This window comes from Tupaia chinensis, unplaced genomic scaffold (assembly GCF_000334495.1).
Source record: "Tupaia chinensis unplaced genomic scaffold, TupChi_1.0 Scaffold139431_1, whole genome shotgun sequence".
In the NCBI taxonomy this organism is placed as follows: Eukaryota; Metazoa; Chordata; class Mammalia; order Scandentia; family Tupaiidae; genus Tupaia; species Tupaia belangeri.
This window is the reverse complement of record NW_006199316.1, coordinates 1822854-1843183: the sequence shown is the minus strand read 5'-3', so window position 1 is coordinate 1843183 and position 20330 is coordinate 1822854. Positions and strand designations below refer to the sequence as shown.

Sequence of the window (20330 nt, the reverse complement as noted above, 5' to 3'; positions counted from 1 at the left end):
GGTAGGATTTGAAAGGATGCAGTCCCCACGTTTTATCCCTGAGAAGAATGGCCCTTAATAAACCACCTCCAAAGAACAAATCTATTGATAATTGCACTATCAGCAAAGGTTGTGCCTTTAACATTTTTTTTAATTATTTAAATTTACTTTCAGACATTGTAATTCACCCGCAATACACTGTGAGCTTCTCTTTGGAACTGTCACATCTGGGTTTAATTCGGCCTTTGCCATTTGAAAAGCACGCAGTTTTGTGTCTTGCCTTTTCTGTCATTAACATGGTATCTTAGACATGTTCCCTCAGTGCTGTCTTCAGTTATGTTTTGTAGCAATAACCTTGCAAACCATCCAGTGCCTCACCTTAATTTAGCAACTTGCTTCCAGGTTTTTTCCTTGTTGCACTGTAGTGTTGTACATCTCTGTGTATTTAGCATTTTAATTTCAAACTTTTTTTTTAAGAAAGATTTTTGCTATAGGGCATATGTGCTCACCAGAGAGGCAGACATAGAGAGACAGAAAGTGAGAAATCACCCCACAAGGAGATGACAGTCCCTTCTCTGGTCTCCTCTTGGGATTTGGGGCACGCACACACAAGAGCTTCGCTTGAGTTTGAAGCCTCCAGATCTGGGAGTCGAACTGAGATCAACCATGTGGGAGTCCAGAGATGTAACCATTACGCCATCTGCTGGTCCCTAGTTTCGAACTCTTAAACATTGTGGCCTCGTAGAAAAACCAGGAATAGACCCTGGAGGAATGAAGTCTGTTGTTTTATTGTTGTTATTTTGTCTTTGATTTTGGTTTTCCCTGTAAGAGAAGCATAAGTCAAAAAACTCCAGTGACTTCGATATTATAGAAATGACTATTAAAAAAAAACAAAAACAAAAACAAAAACAGCTGACCACTAATATAAAACAGAAATGGGAGGCCGTGTGGCTGAGTTGTTGGTTCCCACTGTGTTTTGAAACCAAGAACACCCCTTGGGGCAGCAGTTCTGGTGGCTGTAACTATCTCTAGTTACTCCCTGGAGCCTGAATGTGTAGATGCAAGTGGATTTGTGCATGTGGGTTTTGGACCAGAAGCTTGCATAGAGACAGCAGAAAGTCTCTTGTACTTCAACTGGCAACTCCAGCATAATGACTTCGTTAATTGCCTCTGGCTGCCCAGGTGCTGGGGGGAGCCTTCAACATCTGAATGTCTAAGGAGCATTTCTTAAAAATATCAAGACAGAGCTTGCACTTTCTGAGCCATCTCTCTTGTGTTGCTGGGTAGGAAAAGGCAACAGAAAAAATATCAGCCCTGGGATCAGATGGACCAGAGCCCAGGGAATCAGAACTTCCCCCATCCCCACTGGAGCTCTGGGCTTTCAGGAATCATTAACATTTCAATGTGGATGATGCCTTGAACCCATTACCTTTGCAACCTTTTTCTGAACTCTTTAGCACCTTTTCACTGAATTACAACCAGTCTAAGGAAAAAGCAGTATTAGGTTTCTGATTTGGGTCGCTTTGGGTGTTCTAGAGGAGGGTTTCCGCACAATGGATACAAATACACTTCTCAGGGCTTAATTCAGATAGTCCTCTGATGAACATGGGTGGTGGGGGTTCCCATTAGTTCTTCAGGGAATAGGGATACAGTGATTCCGATTTATATTGTTTAAACAATCTGGCTCATTCTTAGCAGGCGGAGAGATCAATTTCTATTTCTTAGCTTTCGTGGGGAGGATCCATGACTGTTAATTCAGATCATTTGGACAATGTCTATTACTGCTATACACAGCTTTAAATGAGAGGTACCGTGGGCCAGGGCGTAGTAATTATTCCCATCAAACCCTCCCCAACATTTGTTTCAGCCTGTATTTGCTTTATTTGTATAGGCTGTAAATGGCCCGTATTTTATTTTCTGTTTAAAGTAGATTATGTAAAAAAGGAAGCATGGTCCAGGCACTATTTCAGCTGGGAAATAGCAGCGTCCTCCCTCCTTCCCGGTGTTACCTGTTTGAAATGTGCCTCACACTTACTCCAGTCCCGTGGTCTTGAGTACCTCAGCTGACTTCTCTTGAGTAAATCTAAGTATATCATTGCAGCTTCTAGAATTTGTTTTCCAATTTAACTATATACATTCTCCTATATTCAACCTGTGCTTTATGAGGATGGCATGGAATAATATAAATAAAGCCTGTGGCATGTAGTATGCATTCCAATCACACCGACATCGTATTGCCTTCATCGTTCTGATTGTTATAAAGGACATTGACTTCTCATATTCCATGGACAGTATTTGGCTGTGTCCTCTTAGAGGGGACCAGGGCAAACCATTTCTCTTCTTCTCCTTCCCCTTCCCCATCACCTAGAACTGTAAAAAGAATGACCAGCCCAACAAGCCAGTGAAAGAAGTGAAGGGCCACCAGCCGCACTTAGGTTTAAGGCCCTGGACCACAGGTTAAAGCTTCCCTTTATTTTGGCTTTAAGATGGCATTGCTGGCTGACCTTCACCTCTCTGATTCTCTGCCTCCTCCTAAGGCCCTCCCTAAACCTAACCTTGTAGCTAGCCATTTCTCGGCCCAACCTTGTAACCCTGGGTTCCTCCACCCTCCCCAGCCTCCACCACCCCAGCCTCCATAGTGACTCCAGGATGACTAAATCTCCTGAGAGAGTCCATCCAAATCGGGGTTGGATACAGAGCTTGGCCTTCCCAGGTGGGTTTCAGGAGTGTCTCCTCCACACGTCACGGAGAAGGTGCAGGCAGAGCAGAGAGTGACAGCATCCACCTGCCTGCCTCGACCTCCCTCACCAGCTGTGAACCATCTGGTCCTAATTAACCCCCCTCCCGGGACCCCCAACCCAGTGAGTGCCTAGTTCACCTGCAACATTTTTTTTCCTCTCGCTCTGCCTCCCCCACCCCCAGCCTATTTTTTTTAAACCAAGGACTTGCTTTTGCATCTCATTCAAAATAAGAGAAAGTTTGACAATGAAAATGAGAAATGTTTCTCTTCACAATGCTGTGAGAGCTCTATTCATTCTGGGATTAGTTAATTCTCATGACCTTTTAACAAGACAGCACTCTTGCACACATAGATGAGATAATTGATTCTAATGGGGAAAGAAGTGCCGCTCATTTGACTCACGTATCTGAGTTGTCTGTAGCCCAGACAGTCTCTCTGTTACCCCAGCATTGCCAACATATAGATTGAGACAGGAAGACGGTGGAGAAATGGGTGCTCAGTCCGCTGGGCAATAACAGTCTTCATTCCTTCCAGGTGTGTTACCTGTTTTGCTGTCATTGTCAACTATGCAGAGCTGGGGGTGGAGAGCAGTGACAGGCCCCACCCCTAGTGCCTGGGCCTCCTACAGAGCTGGATAAATGTTGCCTGCTGTTGTCCTGTCCTTACGAACAGCACAACATACAGTAGTCACACAGAGGCACAGTTTGCAAAACACCTTGCCACACATCTCCTCATTTGCTACAATGCTTTGAAATATTCTTATCCCCATTTCTCAAAAGAAAATAATGCAGTGAGGTATTGGATTCAACCCCAGCTTTCTTACCTCTGATCTAGCGTGCTGGCCCCCATACCACTGAAACTAAAAAGAGGGGTCAGTGGTTGGCATAGTGGATAAGGCGCTGGACTCCCACATGGCCACCCATGGTTGGAGTCCTGAACCCATCGTCTTGAAACTCAAGCCAAGCAAATGTATATGCACGCCCAAAATCCCAAGAGGAAAATGGAAGAGAAGGAATTGCAGCATAGCCATCCCGCCCTGGGAGGTGGTTTTTCACTTTTTCTCTGTATCTCTGGAGAACGCACGTGCCCTGTGGCAAAAATATCTCTTAAGAAAGAAACCAAAGAAAAGGCAAAGCGTTGGATCTTGATGCTGTTACCAAAGAACAAAAGGACTTGAAAATGTCCGTGGAAAAATGGAATTAAAGTACATGTTTATTTTGACGCCAAAAAAAAAAAGAGATTCAAATCTATGCATACATTTTCCGTGAACATTTCAAAGACTCCTCGTACAGCCTCCTGGTTAAATCACACTTGTCTTTGTCCCGTGTGTCCCTTGTGGGCTTGGACTACAAGGTAGGGACTTCAGTCCCCCGTAAGTTTTTTGTGTCTTGAGGGCCCTCACACAGCCTCTCAGTATTACTTTCAGTTATACCAACATCAGTCTGGGACCTGGGACCAGGGATTGCCACTCCTCCCCACCTCACAGAGTACTATGTGGCTACCTAAAAAGGAACTTAGAAGCCATCGGTGTAGTTTGATGTGTAAGAGGAGAGGGCATCACTGTGCAGTGCCTACCTGACAAGAGGCAGTGAGACAGTGAGGCGAAGTGTGGGGAGCCTGGGCTGGAAAAGATTGGAGGGGGGCGTTTTGGAGGTTCAGGCAGTGTGGGGTTCTAAGCTAGACTCTGCCACTTCTCAGCCTTGAGCCTTGCCTATGCAAGTGAGTCACTTTGTGCCTTAGTTTCTTCATCTGTAAAATGGGGTTATTACCTTTGAGTGTAGTTGTGAGCATTAGGGAAGTAAGAGAGGTCTTCAGAAAGATCTTGCAAAATGCACATTATGAAAAAAGCTGCAGGAATTCAATGGGAGGGGCACCAAAATAAACTTTGTATTTTAATTCTGTTTGTCTACAAACTTTCTGAAGTTCCCTCCTATTGCTGCCTGGCATGTAAGTACTCTGTCACTGGTAGTTTCATCATCATCGTCACAGTTTTCATACCCTCTGAGCCTTATCGTAATCCTCTGTAAATTGGGTCTGGCACGTCTGTCCACACATGAGGACAGAGTGTACACAAGTTACCCAGCAAGTCACCTGCCTGTCACACATGGGTCTTCAGTTGCTATTATTACTGTGGGCCTTCATAGCTCTGTAAATCTTTTCCTGTTTTCCTCTGGATCTCCCAGAGGGCCAGCCACTGCCTCTGGGCCTTTCAGTCTTTCTGAAGGGACTTCGTTCAACTGTGAGCTCCTCGTAGCAGTCTGGCTCCAAGTGTCCGCCATCAAGTGGGCTTTTAGAAAATGGTCCTCTGCGGAACCGAGGGGTGACAGGGACATGCAGGATGCTGCAGAGTCCAGGGGCTCACGTGCCAATCCATGGGGGAACTGGATAGGCAGCCCAGAAGAGGTGAGTCTGGCCCTGGCCTTGAATCCTCAACCGGGCTTAGACCACGCACCTCTTTGGAAAGGGGCTTCCTAGCCTTCTCAGTGATGACGCATCTAAGGGACTCTGTGCCTTCTTCGATACCTCGTGGTCTCTTCTAGATGGTTGTATAAGATGTTTAGCAGCTACTACCTTGAAAAAACTGTTTTTAAGCAGAAGCACATGCACAAGGGACAAAATGAAAATGTGCAGAAGATCCACCGTAAAGAGGAAGGCTCTCGCCTACCGCTGACCTGGAGCTTGTCTTCACTTCGTAGGACACACCCCCTGTCGCCACATCTTCCGCATCCTTCCAGACGTGCCCTGTACGTGCACGGACATGTTTTTAATGCAAAGATGGTGTATCAGATACACTTTCTGCATGTAGTTTTCCTTTCATAGAAATACATCAAGAGCTTCCCTGGTCTTTGTTATGGTTGTATACTATTGGGTCATTGGGAAAGCCAGAATGTGTTTTTGCATTGAAAAATACATCATGACCTTCCCAGCGACCTAGTATTTCCTTGTATGGCTGTAACTTATCTAGCCCATTATCAGTGAACTGGTTTCTAATGTGTGCTATCGCAGACTGTATGGCAGTCTGTTTATGCCCATCATTCGATACACATCTGAGTCTATCTGAAGGAGAAATTTCTAGCATTGGAGTCTTGAAGCCCCAGGGTTAAGGGTATGTGTATTTTAAATTTCATAACTTTTACCAAACGCCCTCCCCCACAATTTTTGTATCAGTTTATACTCACACCACCAAGTATGAGAGTGCCTGCTTCCCGTTCTCTGCCAACATAGTAGAATTTCCACCCTTTTTACCTTTGCCAAACCAGATGCGAAGAATAGCCTTTCAAAGTTCAACTCCCATTTCTTTCACCAGGAGTGGTGCCAAGTCCTTTCATCTGGTGAAGAGCCACTTCTGCTTCTAGTGTTGTAAACTCGATGTTCAGATCCTGTGCCTATTTTCCTACTAAGTGGTTAGACTTTGCTTTTTATTTGTAGAGGGTATGTTTATATTAAGGAAATTAACTCTTTGTGATAAAAATTGCCTTCTCCCCATTGTTATTCATATTTTAAAGCAAATGGCCAAGACCTGAAACTCCCACATTGGCACGCCACTCCCGTCTTCACTAGACTGTGAGCCCTTTGAGGGCAGGGCCGAGCCTCGACCATGTCTGTGGTCCCTCTGCAGGGCCTGGCACTACAAGAGCTGCCTTCAGGGGCTGTTTTTGAACCAATCTGAGTACTTATGTTCCCCCCCACCCCTCCACCCCTATGGCTTGGGAGTTCCGTTTCCACCACCAGCAGAAAAAGATGACTTTTCTCATTGCTCACCACAGCCATGCACCTGTTTGGCCTAAACTGGCACCTGCAGCCGATGGAGGGGCAGATGCATGAGATCACGGAGGACACAGCCAGCAGTTGGCCTGTGCCGACGGACGTCTCCCTGTACCCCTCAGGGGGCACTGGCTTAGAGACCCCTGACAGGAAAGGCAAAGGAGCCACAGAAGGTAGGGTTGCTGCGTTGTCCGTGTCGTGAGTCCTCTGTGTCTGCCTTTGAACCGAGGAGACCTCCATCATGCGCGTCATGTGCCCAGCTCACGGCTCCATGCTCTGGCGCTTCCTCCATCCCTCTGCACTCCACACCGGCTGCCAGTCCACCTGTGTCTTCATTCATGGTTCCTTGTCACTGTGAGCTCATTGCGGGGCTTGTGCAGGACTCGCAGCACTCAGTGGCATCCCATACCATGCCTGGAGGGGAGCATCATGGGCTTTCTCACTGCTGGGGTGGCCATCGTTGTGGGGTCAAGACCAGCCCTGGGGAGACCTCATGGGAGGGAGTGGAGTGGTACTGTGGGTAGATGGGATGTGGCAGTGGAAAGATTCTTACGCCTGGGGTTTATGGAAATGCCAGCTCAAGTGGCCTAGGATTTACCAACCACGTGACCTTGAGCAAGACACTTTATTTCCTGAGCTCCAGGTTCCTCATCTGCAATAACAGTTATCATTCCTGTTTGTACAGTGTTTGTTTCCAAGGGTTTTGTCAAGAAAGTTTCATATTTAATCCTCACAGAGGTCCTGTGAGGTAAGGATAGTGTGTGCACCCATTCCCATTTGTTAGATGCAAAAATTAAGGATCATTTTAATTAAGTGACTTGGCCGGTGTCACATAGCCAATAAATGGTGGAGCGTGGTATATGAGCCAGGCCCACAACCCCAGGGCTCTTGCTGTCTCCTGACTGCCTAGAGGTGATAGGACCCTGAAGGAGATGTGGGTGTCAAGTTCTGTCGTACAGTGATAGGCGGACAGTTCTTTATCAGTGTTGGAACTGCTGGTGGCATGTGGGGTTCGACAGTCTGGAATGGGACATCCGTAGACACACGTTCTGAATTTCGTAGGGGTCTTTCTAACATGCCTTGGGCCCAGTTCCTTCACTCTGGGCCTACAATGGCACAGACACCAGGGAAGATGCTTGTGCTATCCAGCCAATCTAAGTGTCATTCTGACAGAGTGGCCTCCCTTCTGCATCGATGTGACCTGCTTGTTCACTCTGGTATTCCATCGGTCAGCAAAGTGCTCTAGCTGCTTGTAATCATCACTGCTTACATCTTCTTTCCTCTCAGCACCATTAACTTTGGGAGTTTGGCTTCTAAGCCTCTCTGCCCTCCCAAGGATTTGCCCTCCAGCCATTGGTTTGGTTAAAAGTTTGACATATGCTTGGTCACAATATCATGACCTCTGACAGGAGGGTCCTGAAGGCCAAAGTCAACTCCTGACCTATGATCATCTTTATGGGAACTGAGACCCAGGGGCATTTCCAAAGACCCCAACTAGAAACACTGCCCCTTTCTTTTGAAAAGCAAAGCCAGTCTTCCCCTTTGCAAAGATTTTAAGAATGAACACATGGAATAATTTATCATTTGTTTGCCCCTTAATAGGATATGGAGGAAGATAACATGAATTGGGCTGTGGGAAGAGCTCTGGTTTAGGAGACAAGAGCCCTGAGTTCAAGTCCAGCAGCCACCCTGTAAGCGCATCCCTTGAATAGATTTTCTGGGCTTTATTTTATTTTATTTTTTCCTCTTCAGAAGGATATTTAGCTCAGTTCTCCTTTAGGTGCATTTTAATCTATAAGTCCTATGAATGAAATTAGCAGTCAAATCATCAAATGATTAACCAGGTGACTCCTCAGAATTTACTTCTAGTTGGCCCTTGGCCCTGTCCGTGGTCCTGCCGGAGGGCTTGGTGTTGCTGTGATGCCACAGATGGACACCACAACACAAAGGCTGTCCTCAGATCAGCATGTGCAAATGTAGCTTTCAAACATGGTATCCCTGAAAGAATTGGCAAAGAGTCTCATTTAGCAGAATGTGTTTTCCTCCTTCCCTGATCTCTATCAGACATTCTTTAAACCAGAGTAGGATCTATCTGAAATCTCCCGCTCTAATGAAATTAGTTTGTGGGTCGTTTAGGTTTTGTTTAGTGGTTTTTGTTGTTGTTTTTTTTTTTTTTTCCCAGGGAGCAGGAGGTGCAGATAAGAGAAAAAATAAAATTGCACCAGCTTATTGGCTTATTTTAATTGGAGTCTTTTTGCTTAAAGGGATTATCTGTCATTACTGATGCAAATGGAAATCCTGTTTACAAACCCCTTAAATGCAATGCGGTGCAGGGGCTGGAAAGTAAGTGGCCATCATCAAAAGCAGTTACTGTGACAAAAAAAAAAATACATCAGTCTGAAAAAACAGAGGACAAACTTTCCCATAGTTCACATGAAACCACATGGTTCTTCATTTCTTTTGCCCTGGTCAAACCAGTGTCTATTCGGTTTATGTTTTTAATTGTGATGTTAAGAATCTCCTTCCTTAGACATATCTCAGGGAGTGAAGTCTCTGCCCCAGATGTGAGTGTGTATTTGCGAGGGTATCAGAAGACTGCGAATTGAGATCAGACTCCCACTCCACTGTAAAGTGGGATGGAACAAGAGTAAGCAGACTTTGGAGCCCGCCAGTCTGAGATGACAGCCCTTATCAGCTGTCAGCTGGTAACAACTCTACTTCATCTCCTTTGGCCTTAGCTTTCTCGTCTGTTGAACAAGATGATAATACCAGTCCTTCTAAAGCCCAGGGAAGAGTCACTCGATGTGTGTTAGTTCCCGTCTTTTTGTCCCCTAAAATCCTACATCATTCTACACCGGTTACTAAAATCCCAGGAATCCAGGCTAGTTAACATCCCCCCATTGATCCTGCAGATGTTTGGGGTACTTCAAAACATATTTAAAGGACATATATTTTTTAATTATATGGAATAAATATGGGATTATCCCAGTATTGTCAACATTTACCATGTCTTGAAGAATAACGTCAAACTACAATCCATACTGTATTTTCAGAGTAGCCGTAACCATTTTGGGATTGTCATAGGATGGAAACCTAGTCAGCAGCTTTTCAAAGTAAAGCCACAAGAACTTGTGTTATACATTAATGGGTAAGGGGAAAAAAAGCACTGAATAAATAAGCATTTCTGCTGGTTGAATTGGTGGGCCAGGGATGGCATTTTCCTCTTTCCGCAATGAAATCAAAATTGCCCATCAGTTTGAACCATGCAAATTGCCGCACACAGGCTCAGCTGGGCTCTCCGAGATGGAATGGCTTATTTTGATAACCAAATAAATTTCAAACAGTTGCTAAGGAAACTGAAGGATTCTTTGTACAAGTTATTGCATTGAAAAGAACCAAAAAGGCAGAGGGAGAGGGAGAATGTCAGTTGATTAGGAATTTAGAACCCATATAGACAGGTCTCTATTCAGGAACGTAAAGACAGTGATTGGGAAGCCTGTGGAATTTCAGTTCTTCCAAATCATCCTTGTTTGAGCTATCCAATCATTTCAGCAATCCGCTGAGAAATTTCTTTCATAGACGTGATTGCATATTTGCGCAGTATTGCTATAGGAAGCCCGAGTCTGTGTAGCTTTACAAAGAAAAGAAGCGTTCGGTGCGGTATCCGCCCAGGGGACTCACAAGCTGTTGGGGGCCCTGATTCTGAGCTAAACTCTTTGTACTGTTAAGCCTTGGGGGACACCGAGAGATGCTATATCATCCTCCTGAATGTCTTGAGACTCTTGACTATTGCCCTTTTACTTGGGGGCCTGTTTTCAGGTTTCTGATTCATTGAAAGGATCAATATCTTGTTCCCTGGTATGCCAGTACATTCTTAAACAGGCATTGAATCTAACTAGTCTAGCCTCGATATCTAAAGCCTGCTGCGGCCCTGAATTCGACTGAACCTCTGCTTTTTCAAGAGGGTCAGTGTACCCCGCCACCACCGAGGATGTCTTTGTAGAGTTTTAGTTAATCATTCATCAGTCCGTAAGAAGCCTTCATCTTGTAAGTAAATAGGGACCCCAGTGGCTTTGTGTCCAAATGGTTTCTTAAGTATTCCGAGCCGCAGTATGTAGATTTGAATAGTGCTCTCAGAACGAAGTGAACTGACATTCAGGAAGGTGGCTGACAACGCAGGTGGAGCTCATTAAATGGTAGCTGATGCTCCTACCTCTACCTTTATTATTATTTCTACTGTTAATATTCATCACTATTATTATTTCCCCAGAATGTAAGTAGGGGTAAGAAAAATCTTGTACACAGGACTTTTATCCTCCTCCATCTCTACCGTCCCTTCTTATTCCACTAATGGTGGGTTTTGCTTTGTGGTGGGCTCACAGCTTGGTGCTCAGAATTAGAGACAAAGAATCCAACTGGATCTGGAAAGAAAATGGCAGTAAGTTTTTTGTTTGTTTGTTTTGTTTTATTAGAGAGATTTTTACTATAGGTACATACGCTCACCAGAGAGAGACAGAGAGCAAAAAATCACTCCCTGGGAGGGATGGCCATGGCGCAGTCCCTTCTCCTCCATTCTCCTCTTGAGATTTTGGGCACACGTGTACACATACACAGCGTGAGTTTTAAGCCGCTAAGTCCGGACTCGAACCACAGTCCACTACCTGGGAGTCTAACGACGTAACCATTACGCCATCTGCTGGTCCTGGCAGTAAGTATTTTTAAAAGATAAGAAAAGAGGGGGGTGTTCCTCTCTGCCAGCCCTCACCTGGGTCAATCTCATGCCTTTTTTTCGTTAAATAGAGGCTATCAACAGGCCATTACATCTTCCCTCAACACTCCCATCCCATCCCCATGGGGCCCAATGTGGAGGTCACAGGAGACCAGAGGCCCTTGAAGGTTCAGTGATTCAGTGTCCTGGTAGGGATTATGCCCCAGACCTGGCCTGCTATTTTAATTTCATCCTCTGCACACATGGGGTCAATTTCTGCCTCCCATCCCGGCCACCTAAGTAGAAATATCGGAGTGCTAGAAAAGAGAAGTCCCCTGATAGCACCTCCTCTGAGGTAAAAGCCAGTTTCTTCGGAGGCCTGCAGCCCTCCAGGGAGAGCTTCTGGCCTTCCCCGTTGGCCTATGTGGGCTGCAGAACTGAGCAGAGAGCATAGCTGTCTCCTGAAACTGCGCTCCCTGCAGGGGAGAGAGCCAAACTGCACAGGCTCGAATCCAGGTAGCAGTGTTCCAATCCTTATTTTCAAACGCAGGGATTATTTGAATGTTGGCAATTCTCACGTCCCATCAGCTCTGATTCCCACCTCCTCAGGAAGGAAGTGAGTCCTTGGGATTAGTCTGAGGTGTATTTCTTTGTGGTTTCAAGTAGTCAAAAGCTCAGAACTCATCCTGCTTCTGCTTCCTGCTGCCTCTTAGTTCTGCCTCCCTAACAGAAGAAAAGCCAAGGGCATACTCTTTTCTACCTGGGACACAAGAGCGTTGTGGTATTAGAACCTGGACATCAGATAAGGAAGCATGTGAATAATTCACTCCCGTATTAACACCTCCTCAACTTGGCCTCTCTCTTTGAACTTGGTGAATCTCCCCATGGTGGTTTGTGTGTCTATATTTTCAAGATAAAAGCCCGGGGCACATTCTTTCCATACAGGGATTAAATGCAAACGTTCTCCCATGCTAATGACAGAATGAGAGTGGTACTTTTATTGGTAGCATGCATTTGAACTTTTTTTGTTGGCATATTTTTAATTAAAATAACATTTAACGGTTCGAAGCTAAAAACCTGATGTTTCTGCCTAAGAGTTTATAAAGGAATGATAGCATATGGAGAAGTTTAACATTTAAATTGAATTTTATTATTTAAAACAGTAAAATATTTTATGACTGCAACAATGCCCTGCCAAGCTCCATTTCAGCATTGAATGTGCTTTGTAAGGAGTCTTATAAAGCTGGGGGGAGGGGAAGACATTTTAATTTCTTATTCCCCAAGTGCATTTTCTAAAAAGTTCCACAAACGTGTTTTCTTTACAAATGAATTCTTGTTCTCTAAAGTGTCTCTTTGAAAGTCTCTAACAACACACACTTACACACACACCCACACCTACACACACACACACACACACACACACACCCTTTGGAGCCAGGATGCCCAAGGTATCATTTCTAATGATAGATAAAATGTAGACTGGACTGTGTGGTTTTCCCAGGTCCTAAGGGTGGCCCCAATACCTCCTCTCACTTCCTCTCTACTCTTTAAAGGGCTGGTGTCTGCAGGAAGTTAGGGTGTACATTTTTCACACAGGGGTGTGCTTAATCACTAAATAGGGTATGTTTGATGAGGATTCTTCCTTCCTGGCACTTGTGGTGCCCCCAGAAAGCTGTCACTCTTGATTGGTGACAGAAATGGGCATGAGTCTGCACTCCTGAGCCCCCATGTGGGGCTGGGCACAGCATGGGGGCTGGGGTAAACTTTCAAGTGGCATCCACTTTGCCCTAACCCCGAGAAAGTCCCTAACCTGTACCCACTTCAGCACCTAAGGGATATTCACGTCCATCCTCTTTCAGAAGTTCCCTGTTTCTCACACCCCCACCCACAGTGCTGCCCAGATGCAAACCTCACCCACGTGTCTTAGCCTCAGGATGTGGCTTCTAATTTCAACGGAAACGTGTCACTTAAAATACCTGCTTCTACTCCAGGCATGCTTGCCACTGCTGGAGGGGTCATTCAGAGTGGGGAATTTAATAACAACACCTCGTCCTCTCTAGCCTTTCTGTTTTACCCTGCACCCCTTTACATACACACACACACGCACGCACACACACACTCACAATGACAGTTATTCTCATGCAACCACAGATGATATTTTTAGGATCAAAATATATCTTAACAAGCTGCAGAATTATGCAGTAAACAGATGGCCCTCAGGGAGGACCCATACTGCTTTGGAAGAATGCATATTTTTAGCAGAACAATTTGGGCATAGCTGGAAAGAAAGAGTTTTGGACTTCGTACTCCCTGATGAGGGGCGGGAGGAAGCTGGCAGCATGACAGTGTCTACAGAGGAGCGCAGGCCCAGGAGAGCCCTGGGTGTTCAGATCTCCAACCCCTCGGTCATCCGTGGCTCACCGAGATGCTTTTGTCCTCCCTTCCCTGTGTCTTGGTAGGAAAGCCCAGTAGTTTCTTTCCCGAAGACAGTTTTATAGACTCTGGAGAAATCGACGTGGGGAGACGGGCGTCCCAGAAGATCCCTCCTGGCACTTTCTGGAGATCCCAGGTGTTCATAGACCATCCCGTGCACTTGAAATTCAATGTGTCCCTGGGAAAGGCGGCTCTGGTCGGCATTTATGGCAGGAAAGGCCTTCCTCCTTCGCATACACAGGTAACCAGCACCCGCTGCTGGGTGGGTCTCCATGGGCTCCCTCCCCCGGCCTTAGCCCACGGTCAGGATGGAGTCTGGAAAACGTCATATATTTTACAGCCTGTTTGTCCTTTCAGATGAGCAGGGTTATATGCCTGGGCCTTTCCAAGAGGGAGAGAGTCTAGGCGTGTCTCAGTAGTCTTCTGCTCTCAGTCTACTCAGAGTACCCAGGAGATGTGATCTAGAGAAAGAAGCTTGTGCCTTGGAGTCATTCAGACCTGAGTCTGAAGCCTCTAGTTACAAGCAGTAACCACGGCCCCACTACTTACCCTCTCAGAGGAAGTTTCCATCTATAAAGTGCTGCTAATGGGACCACTTTCAGGGTTGTTGTGAGCTATGAAGAATAGCATTTTTACTGAAGCCAGTGCAGGACCCAGCTCAGGAAAAAAATGGGACTTCCCTGGTCTCTCTTCTTCCTCCCCTCCTGAGGCTTACACATGTTCTCAGACACACGTGCACCAGAACACTCTCCAAACAAGTCCAGGATGGTGGACATAGTACCAGTCTTGACTGGTGAGAAGAGAGACTTGTGCCAGGTGCTCCCGGCTCTGGAATTTGAATAACAGAAATATTAGCATCGTTAGGTATTCCCAGACCACATGCAACCTTCCTAGGCTTAGTAGTTTTTGTTTTTTTTTCAGGTTTTTGCCCTAGGATGTATGTACTCACCAGAGAGACAGAGAGAGACAGAGAGGGAAAGTAAGAACTGGTCCCCCAGGTTTGATGGCCATACTGCAATCTCTTCTCCATTCTCCCCTTGGGATTTTGGGTACACAGGCACACAAACCCAGCGTGAGTTTCAAGCCGCCAGATCCAGGACTCGAACTACAGTTGGCCACATGGGAACCCAGTGCCTTAACCACTATACCACCTGCTGACCCTAGCCCTAGTAGTTACTTAAGATTTTTACTAAATATGGAGTCACAGTAAAAATAGATGAAACTGGACTCTGTTGACTATCAAACTGCATGATAACCGTGGACCCCATACCTTTTTATTTCATCCTTTCAAATGATCTAGAATAAATATTTACCTTTTGTTTTTTAAGATCTTTTTTAAAAATTTCATTTTATTATTTTTTTAACTTGCCATAGGGCACATGTGCTCATCAGAGACACAGAGAAAGCGAGAAAGCAAGCCTCTGGGTCTGGGACTTGAACTATGGTCAGCCATGTGGGAGTCCAGCACCTTAACCAACATACCATCTTCTGGCCCCTACCTTGTCTGTGTTTTTCAAGCTAGATAGCTCACTGAGTACCTACTCAGTTTGCTTGTTAATAGGCTGGTCCGACTTAACCTGCCGCTAATATTGAGTGAGTGACTTCTCTGGAATCTTGCACAGACTCAGATCAATGGGCAATTGACACACATGTAATTATTGATAGAGTTTTGAACTAATCCAGTTTAGTTCCCCTAAATTTGCCTCCTGAAACTGGAACATTTAGAAAGGACCATTGACGAAAAGAAAATAGATAAAAATCAGATTCACATTTACACGTGACTGACATGCCAGTCATGTCCAGCACTCTGGTCCCAAATGAGGGCCCCTGAGGTGCCCAGCGTGACTCACCCGGGGTTCACACAGTCACAGGTGGCTGGGTCCGGGTCACGGCCCACCACTGAAAAGCCGTAGTTGTGCTGGTGCAGATGCCAGGTGAGACTCTCCACATACAGAGGGAAAATGAAAACAGTGAGATTGGAAAGGAGCCCCTGATGCTGTTGTGTTCCAGTCAGAACCTGACCTTGAGCCCCGTGGGCCGGGGCGGGGCCAGGGCTGGGGCGGAGCCACAGCTGGGGCGGAGCCAGAGCTGGGCCAGCCTCCGTGGCGCAGGCCTCCGATTCCACAGCTCACTCTTGGCGCTTCCTGTGTCTCTTCAGAGGAGCAGAAGAAGGGGCGTCCCGGGAGGTCGTGCAGACCCTCTGCTCACTGTGCTTTCTCTCTGCCCCAGTTTGACTTTGTGGAGTTGCTGGATGGAAGGAGGCTCCTGACCCAGGAGGCACGAAGCCTGGAGGGACCCCAGCGCCAGTCTCGGGGCATCACGCCCCCCTCCAGCCACGAGACGGGCTTCATCCAGTATTTGGATTCAGGAATCTGGCACCTGGCCTTTTACAATGACGGGAAGGAGTCAGAAGTGGTTTCCTTTCTCACCACTGCCATAGGTAAGGAAGCCCCCACGGTCTGGGGTCTTCAGGTGGGAGGGCACCTGGGTTGCTGGGGATTGACCGGGTGGGTGTCTTGCCGCAGTCGTAGATGCTGCCTGGAGTCTGGACTGGGCTTTCTGGATGTGGAGTCGTCATGAGGCCAGGTAGGAGTGACAGGTCAGAGGTCATGCTGCACCAGCACCTGGACCAGGACGCTGCCCCTGCTGTGTGGGCGCTGGAAGTGGCCTGGTGTCTGGTGCTGGCGGCAGTCTGGGAGTTACAGCAGCTGCGCCAAGGACAGAGGAGTGGAGCTGAGGAGCCAGGAGTCCTGGGTATCAAACCTCCAGAGGGAACTTCTCCCTTCGAGCTCTTCTCCCTGACCTGTTTGTCTTTAGCATCTCACTGGGTTCACCTAGCTGATTTGCTGATTGGATTTCATTTTGGTTTGGGGTTTTGTTTTGGTGTTAGAGCCAGCACTTCTTGGCAGATGAGGAAAAAAGTTAAATATTTGAAGAGATGGTGAAAATAGCAGCGCAGGGGCTGGATGAGAGCAGTGCCCTGACGCTGACACGGAGTGTACCCAGATGTGCTGAAGTGCTGAACAGCTTCAGTGTCCCTCCGGGTAGAGGAGGGCCTCGGCTTTCGGGTCAGAGGGAGCCCCATGGCCACCTCGGAAGCCCGTGGGTGTCCGGGTATCCTGGCCTGTATGATTTCTCCTCTTCACCTACACAAAGGGTTGGTCTCCTTTGTAGGTCTCCACAGCGTGCATGGGACCTGAGGGTCATGGCGGCTCAGGTCAGGAAGCATTTTTTTTTGTGAGTTTATAGTGGACATATTATGGCGCCACCTGGAGAGAAAGCCCACTACAGGAAAATAAAACTTAGAGAAAAACGTGCCTAGTGAACAGGTGTATGCAGCTTGCAAATCACCGGAAACTGTCTCAGCCTGTGGCTGCGAGTCTCTGACATAGAAAACGGCAATTTAATGAAAATCTCTGAGTTTGGTACTAACTAGCAAAAACTTGCAAGATCCTGGTTCTTCCTGCTAAACAGTGGTAGTTAACTTCAGGCCATTTCCCTCGTATATGTAATTTTGCCCGGCCACCCCATGACCTGGTGAGCAGAATCCCACATAGCCAACCACACAGTTTGACTCTCAACTCTGGAGGATTGAAAAACACTCCAGGCACATGTGCGTGCCCCAAATCCCAATAGGATGGAGAAATGGAGAGGGAGTGACCACGTCCAGGGGACAGGTGGTTTTCTCCTGCTCTCTCTCCATCTCTCTGTCTCTCTGGCCCATGCACGCACCCTCTAGCAAACAAGCAAAATCAGAATTTTGCGCACATTGTGGAAGCAGCAGGTGCCTTCCCACTGACTGGGGCAGGATTAAGAAGCTCTGCTGTAAATGCAGCCTCAGCGTTCTGCCCTCTGGCAGAACGAAGGAGGTGAGGCCATCCTGCTAGGAACACTGTGGAGGAATGTCACTTGTGCTGTTCTCATTTTGGAGGTGTCTTTTCTGGACGCTGGACCCCATATGCCAAGAGGGCAGGGACTAACATCGTCTTCTCTGCCTCCACAGAGCCCAGCCCAACACCTGGCTCGCAGTGTCACTCCATGGGTCAGGGGATGAGGGTGAGCGTAGCCTTTCCTCGGCCCGTGCTTCCACACTGTTCTGTCAGTGGCCGTGGTCTTGGTCAGTGTTTGCAGTGTCCCCGCAGTGCCTCCCTGTTAGGGGTGGTGGAAATGATGCTCAGCTGAATCTCTGCCTCTACCTTGCGTTTTGACCTGCACACGTCACTAGGCCTTCCAGCTCTGGCTTCTCTGCGTTCTGCAGCTTGAGGTACGGGTGGTAGCTGGGAGCTCACAGTGCTGCCTCGGGTCCCTGCTCGCATGGCCCAGGGCTGGCCTCCTCGTCAGTGAAGCTGCACTTTGTGGGCTTGCTAGGCTGCATCCTGTTTCTTTTCCCTTATGGACATGGTGACTTACTTCAATATAGGGACGTGATTATTGAGTCAGAACAGTACCTCAGTAGCCTCACGGTCTAGCAGCCCGATTTTTCTTGGCCATGGTTCACAAAGAAGCATAGTCTGTCATGTTTGAACAAAAGTAAGATTTAAATCAGAATTCTTCATTTTTAATTACACAGCATTTAATACCAACCCCAAACGAAGCCCTTTTTCACTGGAGAGATAGAATATAGGTACAGTGAGGTGCTTTGCCAACTCGGCCGGCCGCCAGAGCAGGCTAACCTGGTCACTGTTGTGACTAGGAGACGGTCTTGCCTTCCTGGATGCTGTTGTCACCTGAAGGATGGCACTGCCTTCCCCTTCCCTTAACTCTATAATGGCTTAGGGCTGGGAGGCTATCCCGGCTTGTCAGATCTCCACACACTGACAAGCAACTAGGGGAGGAGGTGGATAATCCCTATGGGGGTTGGTCATGCCACAATCCCTTCTTCTCCATCTCTCCCTCCTTTAAGGGGTTTGCGCATGTATGCACTCACACCTGGTGTGATTTTCAAGCCACTGAGCCTGGGACTCGAACCATGTGATCAGCCATGTGGGATCCAGGCTCCTTAACCAGCGGGCCACAGGTGGGCCCACAGCCCCAGCCGGCATTTCTAATCAGCACTCAGCCATACCCTGATGCCTTGGACCACTTTCAAGGTAGTGAGGGATTGTCCTGCTTTAAAGATGGTTCACAAACACTGTGGACAAAGGAATCCCTGGGAGCAATTCCGATGCCTGGGGACCTTTGCCCCAGAAATGAATGACTCAGCAGGCAGAAATGAGTGACTCAGCAGGTCTGAGGCAGAGCCCAGGTGATTCCAATTTAAGCGGTCTGGGGTGAAACTTGGAAAACAAAAACCCCACCTCCTAGGTAGCACACTACCCCTTCTTTCCCTCAGTGTCTCATGTTAGCTCTGTGGCCAGGGACAGTCACATCACCCCTCTGAGCCTCAGTCTTCTTGGCTGGCAAACGGAATAATAATAGCCCTGAGCAGTCCCCACGGCGAGATCAGAGAAATATGAAGTGTCTATGCAGGTGTGGGCTCTCAGAAACACTCAGTAAAGGGGAGCTGTTCTTACTGTCCTTCCACCTCTCTCTGGATGGCTTCCTGGCTTGCTTGTCTCCCTCCAAGCTGCAGTGATGGTTTAATGAATACCGTTTTCTTTTTCTTTAATACACAAACAGACTGATTCTGATGTTGCTATTAATCCCTCTTTCCCCGAGAGTCCCCGACACTGAGTCTCAGCTGTCTGTGATCGTTACCTGTGAGCTGTGAGTTGTAATTTGTCTTGGCAGGTTAATTAAAAGTTTAGGTCTTGTTTTAGCGAAGTCGTTATGGTCCCAATATACCACCGTAACTCTTGAGTTTGCTTAACACACAAGTTGGAATATGACCCTCCCTTCGTTGCATGGCGAAACGCAGATCTAGAATTTAAGTAGATCTGAAATGTTAGAATCCAGAGTATTTATGTCTGTTTTTAATTAAGTAATAAGAGAAATAATTGTGTTTAATTTAGCAAATGGCTACATTGTGTACTTTTTTGCATTTCCCTCTATTTAATGCAATCCAGCTGATGATTTTATAGTAAATGAGTTTATCTTTGGCTTTGAAAAAAAAATCTAAAAGCACTTTGCAAACTATATACAAATACGTACACACGGAGACCTGAGGTTGACAGGTCTCCCACTGAACTCTACACATTTACACACACACATACACCCACACTTGCATACACACACACCTGACTGAAACCACACAGAACAGAACGTGGCAGCTTTTTTCAGAAACAGCAGTCTTTCAGCCCCCAGTGGAGACCCCAAATTGGAGGTGCTGTTTCTGGCCCTGGCAGGCAGTGGGGATCCTTGCTGATGCCAGGTGTGGAATGAAGTAGGAGATGTACCCCCATAGCTAGAATACAACTCACCCCCTGCAGTCTGCAAAGTGTTTTCATATATGTTATTACTTAAGGCATAAAGGTCATTATTTTTATTATCATGCCCCCTATTGGAGATGAGAAATTTGAGGTTCAAGGAAGTTAAAAGAAAAGCTAGGACGTGATTTGCATCTGTCTCACCCCCGGCTCATTACTCACCTTCTGGAGCAGTTTGCCTCTTCTCCAGTAGCAAAGCCCGTCTGGTAGTGTTACACCATGTTCCTTCTTTTTAATTGCCAGACAGCATGTGCATGTGCTTGCCAGAGAGAGAGAGAGAGAGAGAGAGAGAGAGAACACCCTTTGGTGGGGCATGGTTGCACTGTACTAAATTCCTTTC

General features: G+C 46.9%; 1 protein-coding gene across 1 annotated transcript in view; it reads left to right on the top strand.

Moving 5' to 3' along the window:
- TENM4 (teneurin transmembrane protein 4) overlaps positions 1–20330 on the top strand; it is a 665800-nt gene that overhangs the window by 439572 nt on the left and 205898 nt on the right. The window contains 3 exon segments of the mRNA XM_027765687.1: positions 6487–6657; positions 13652–13866; positions 15855–16065. Of these exon segments, the coding sequence (XP_027621488.1) occupies positions 6487–6657; positions 13652–13866; positions 15855–16065 (597 nt within the window).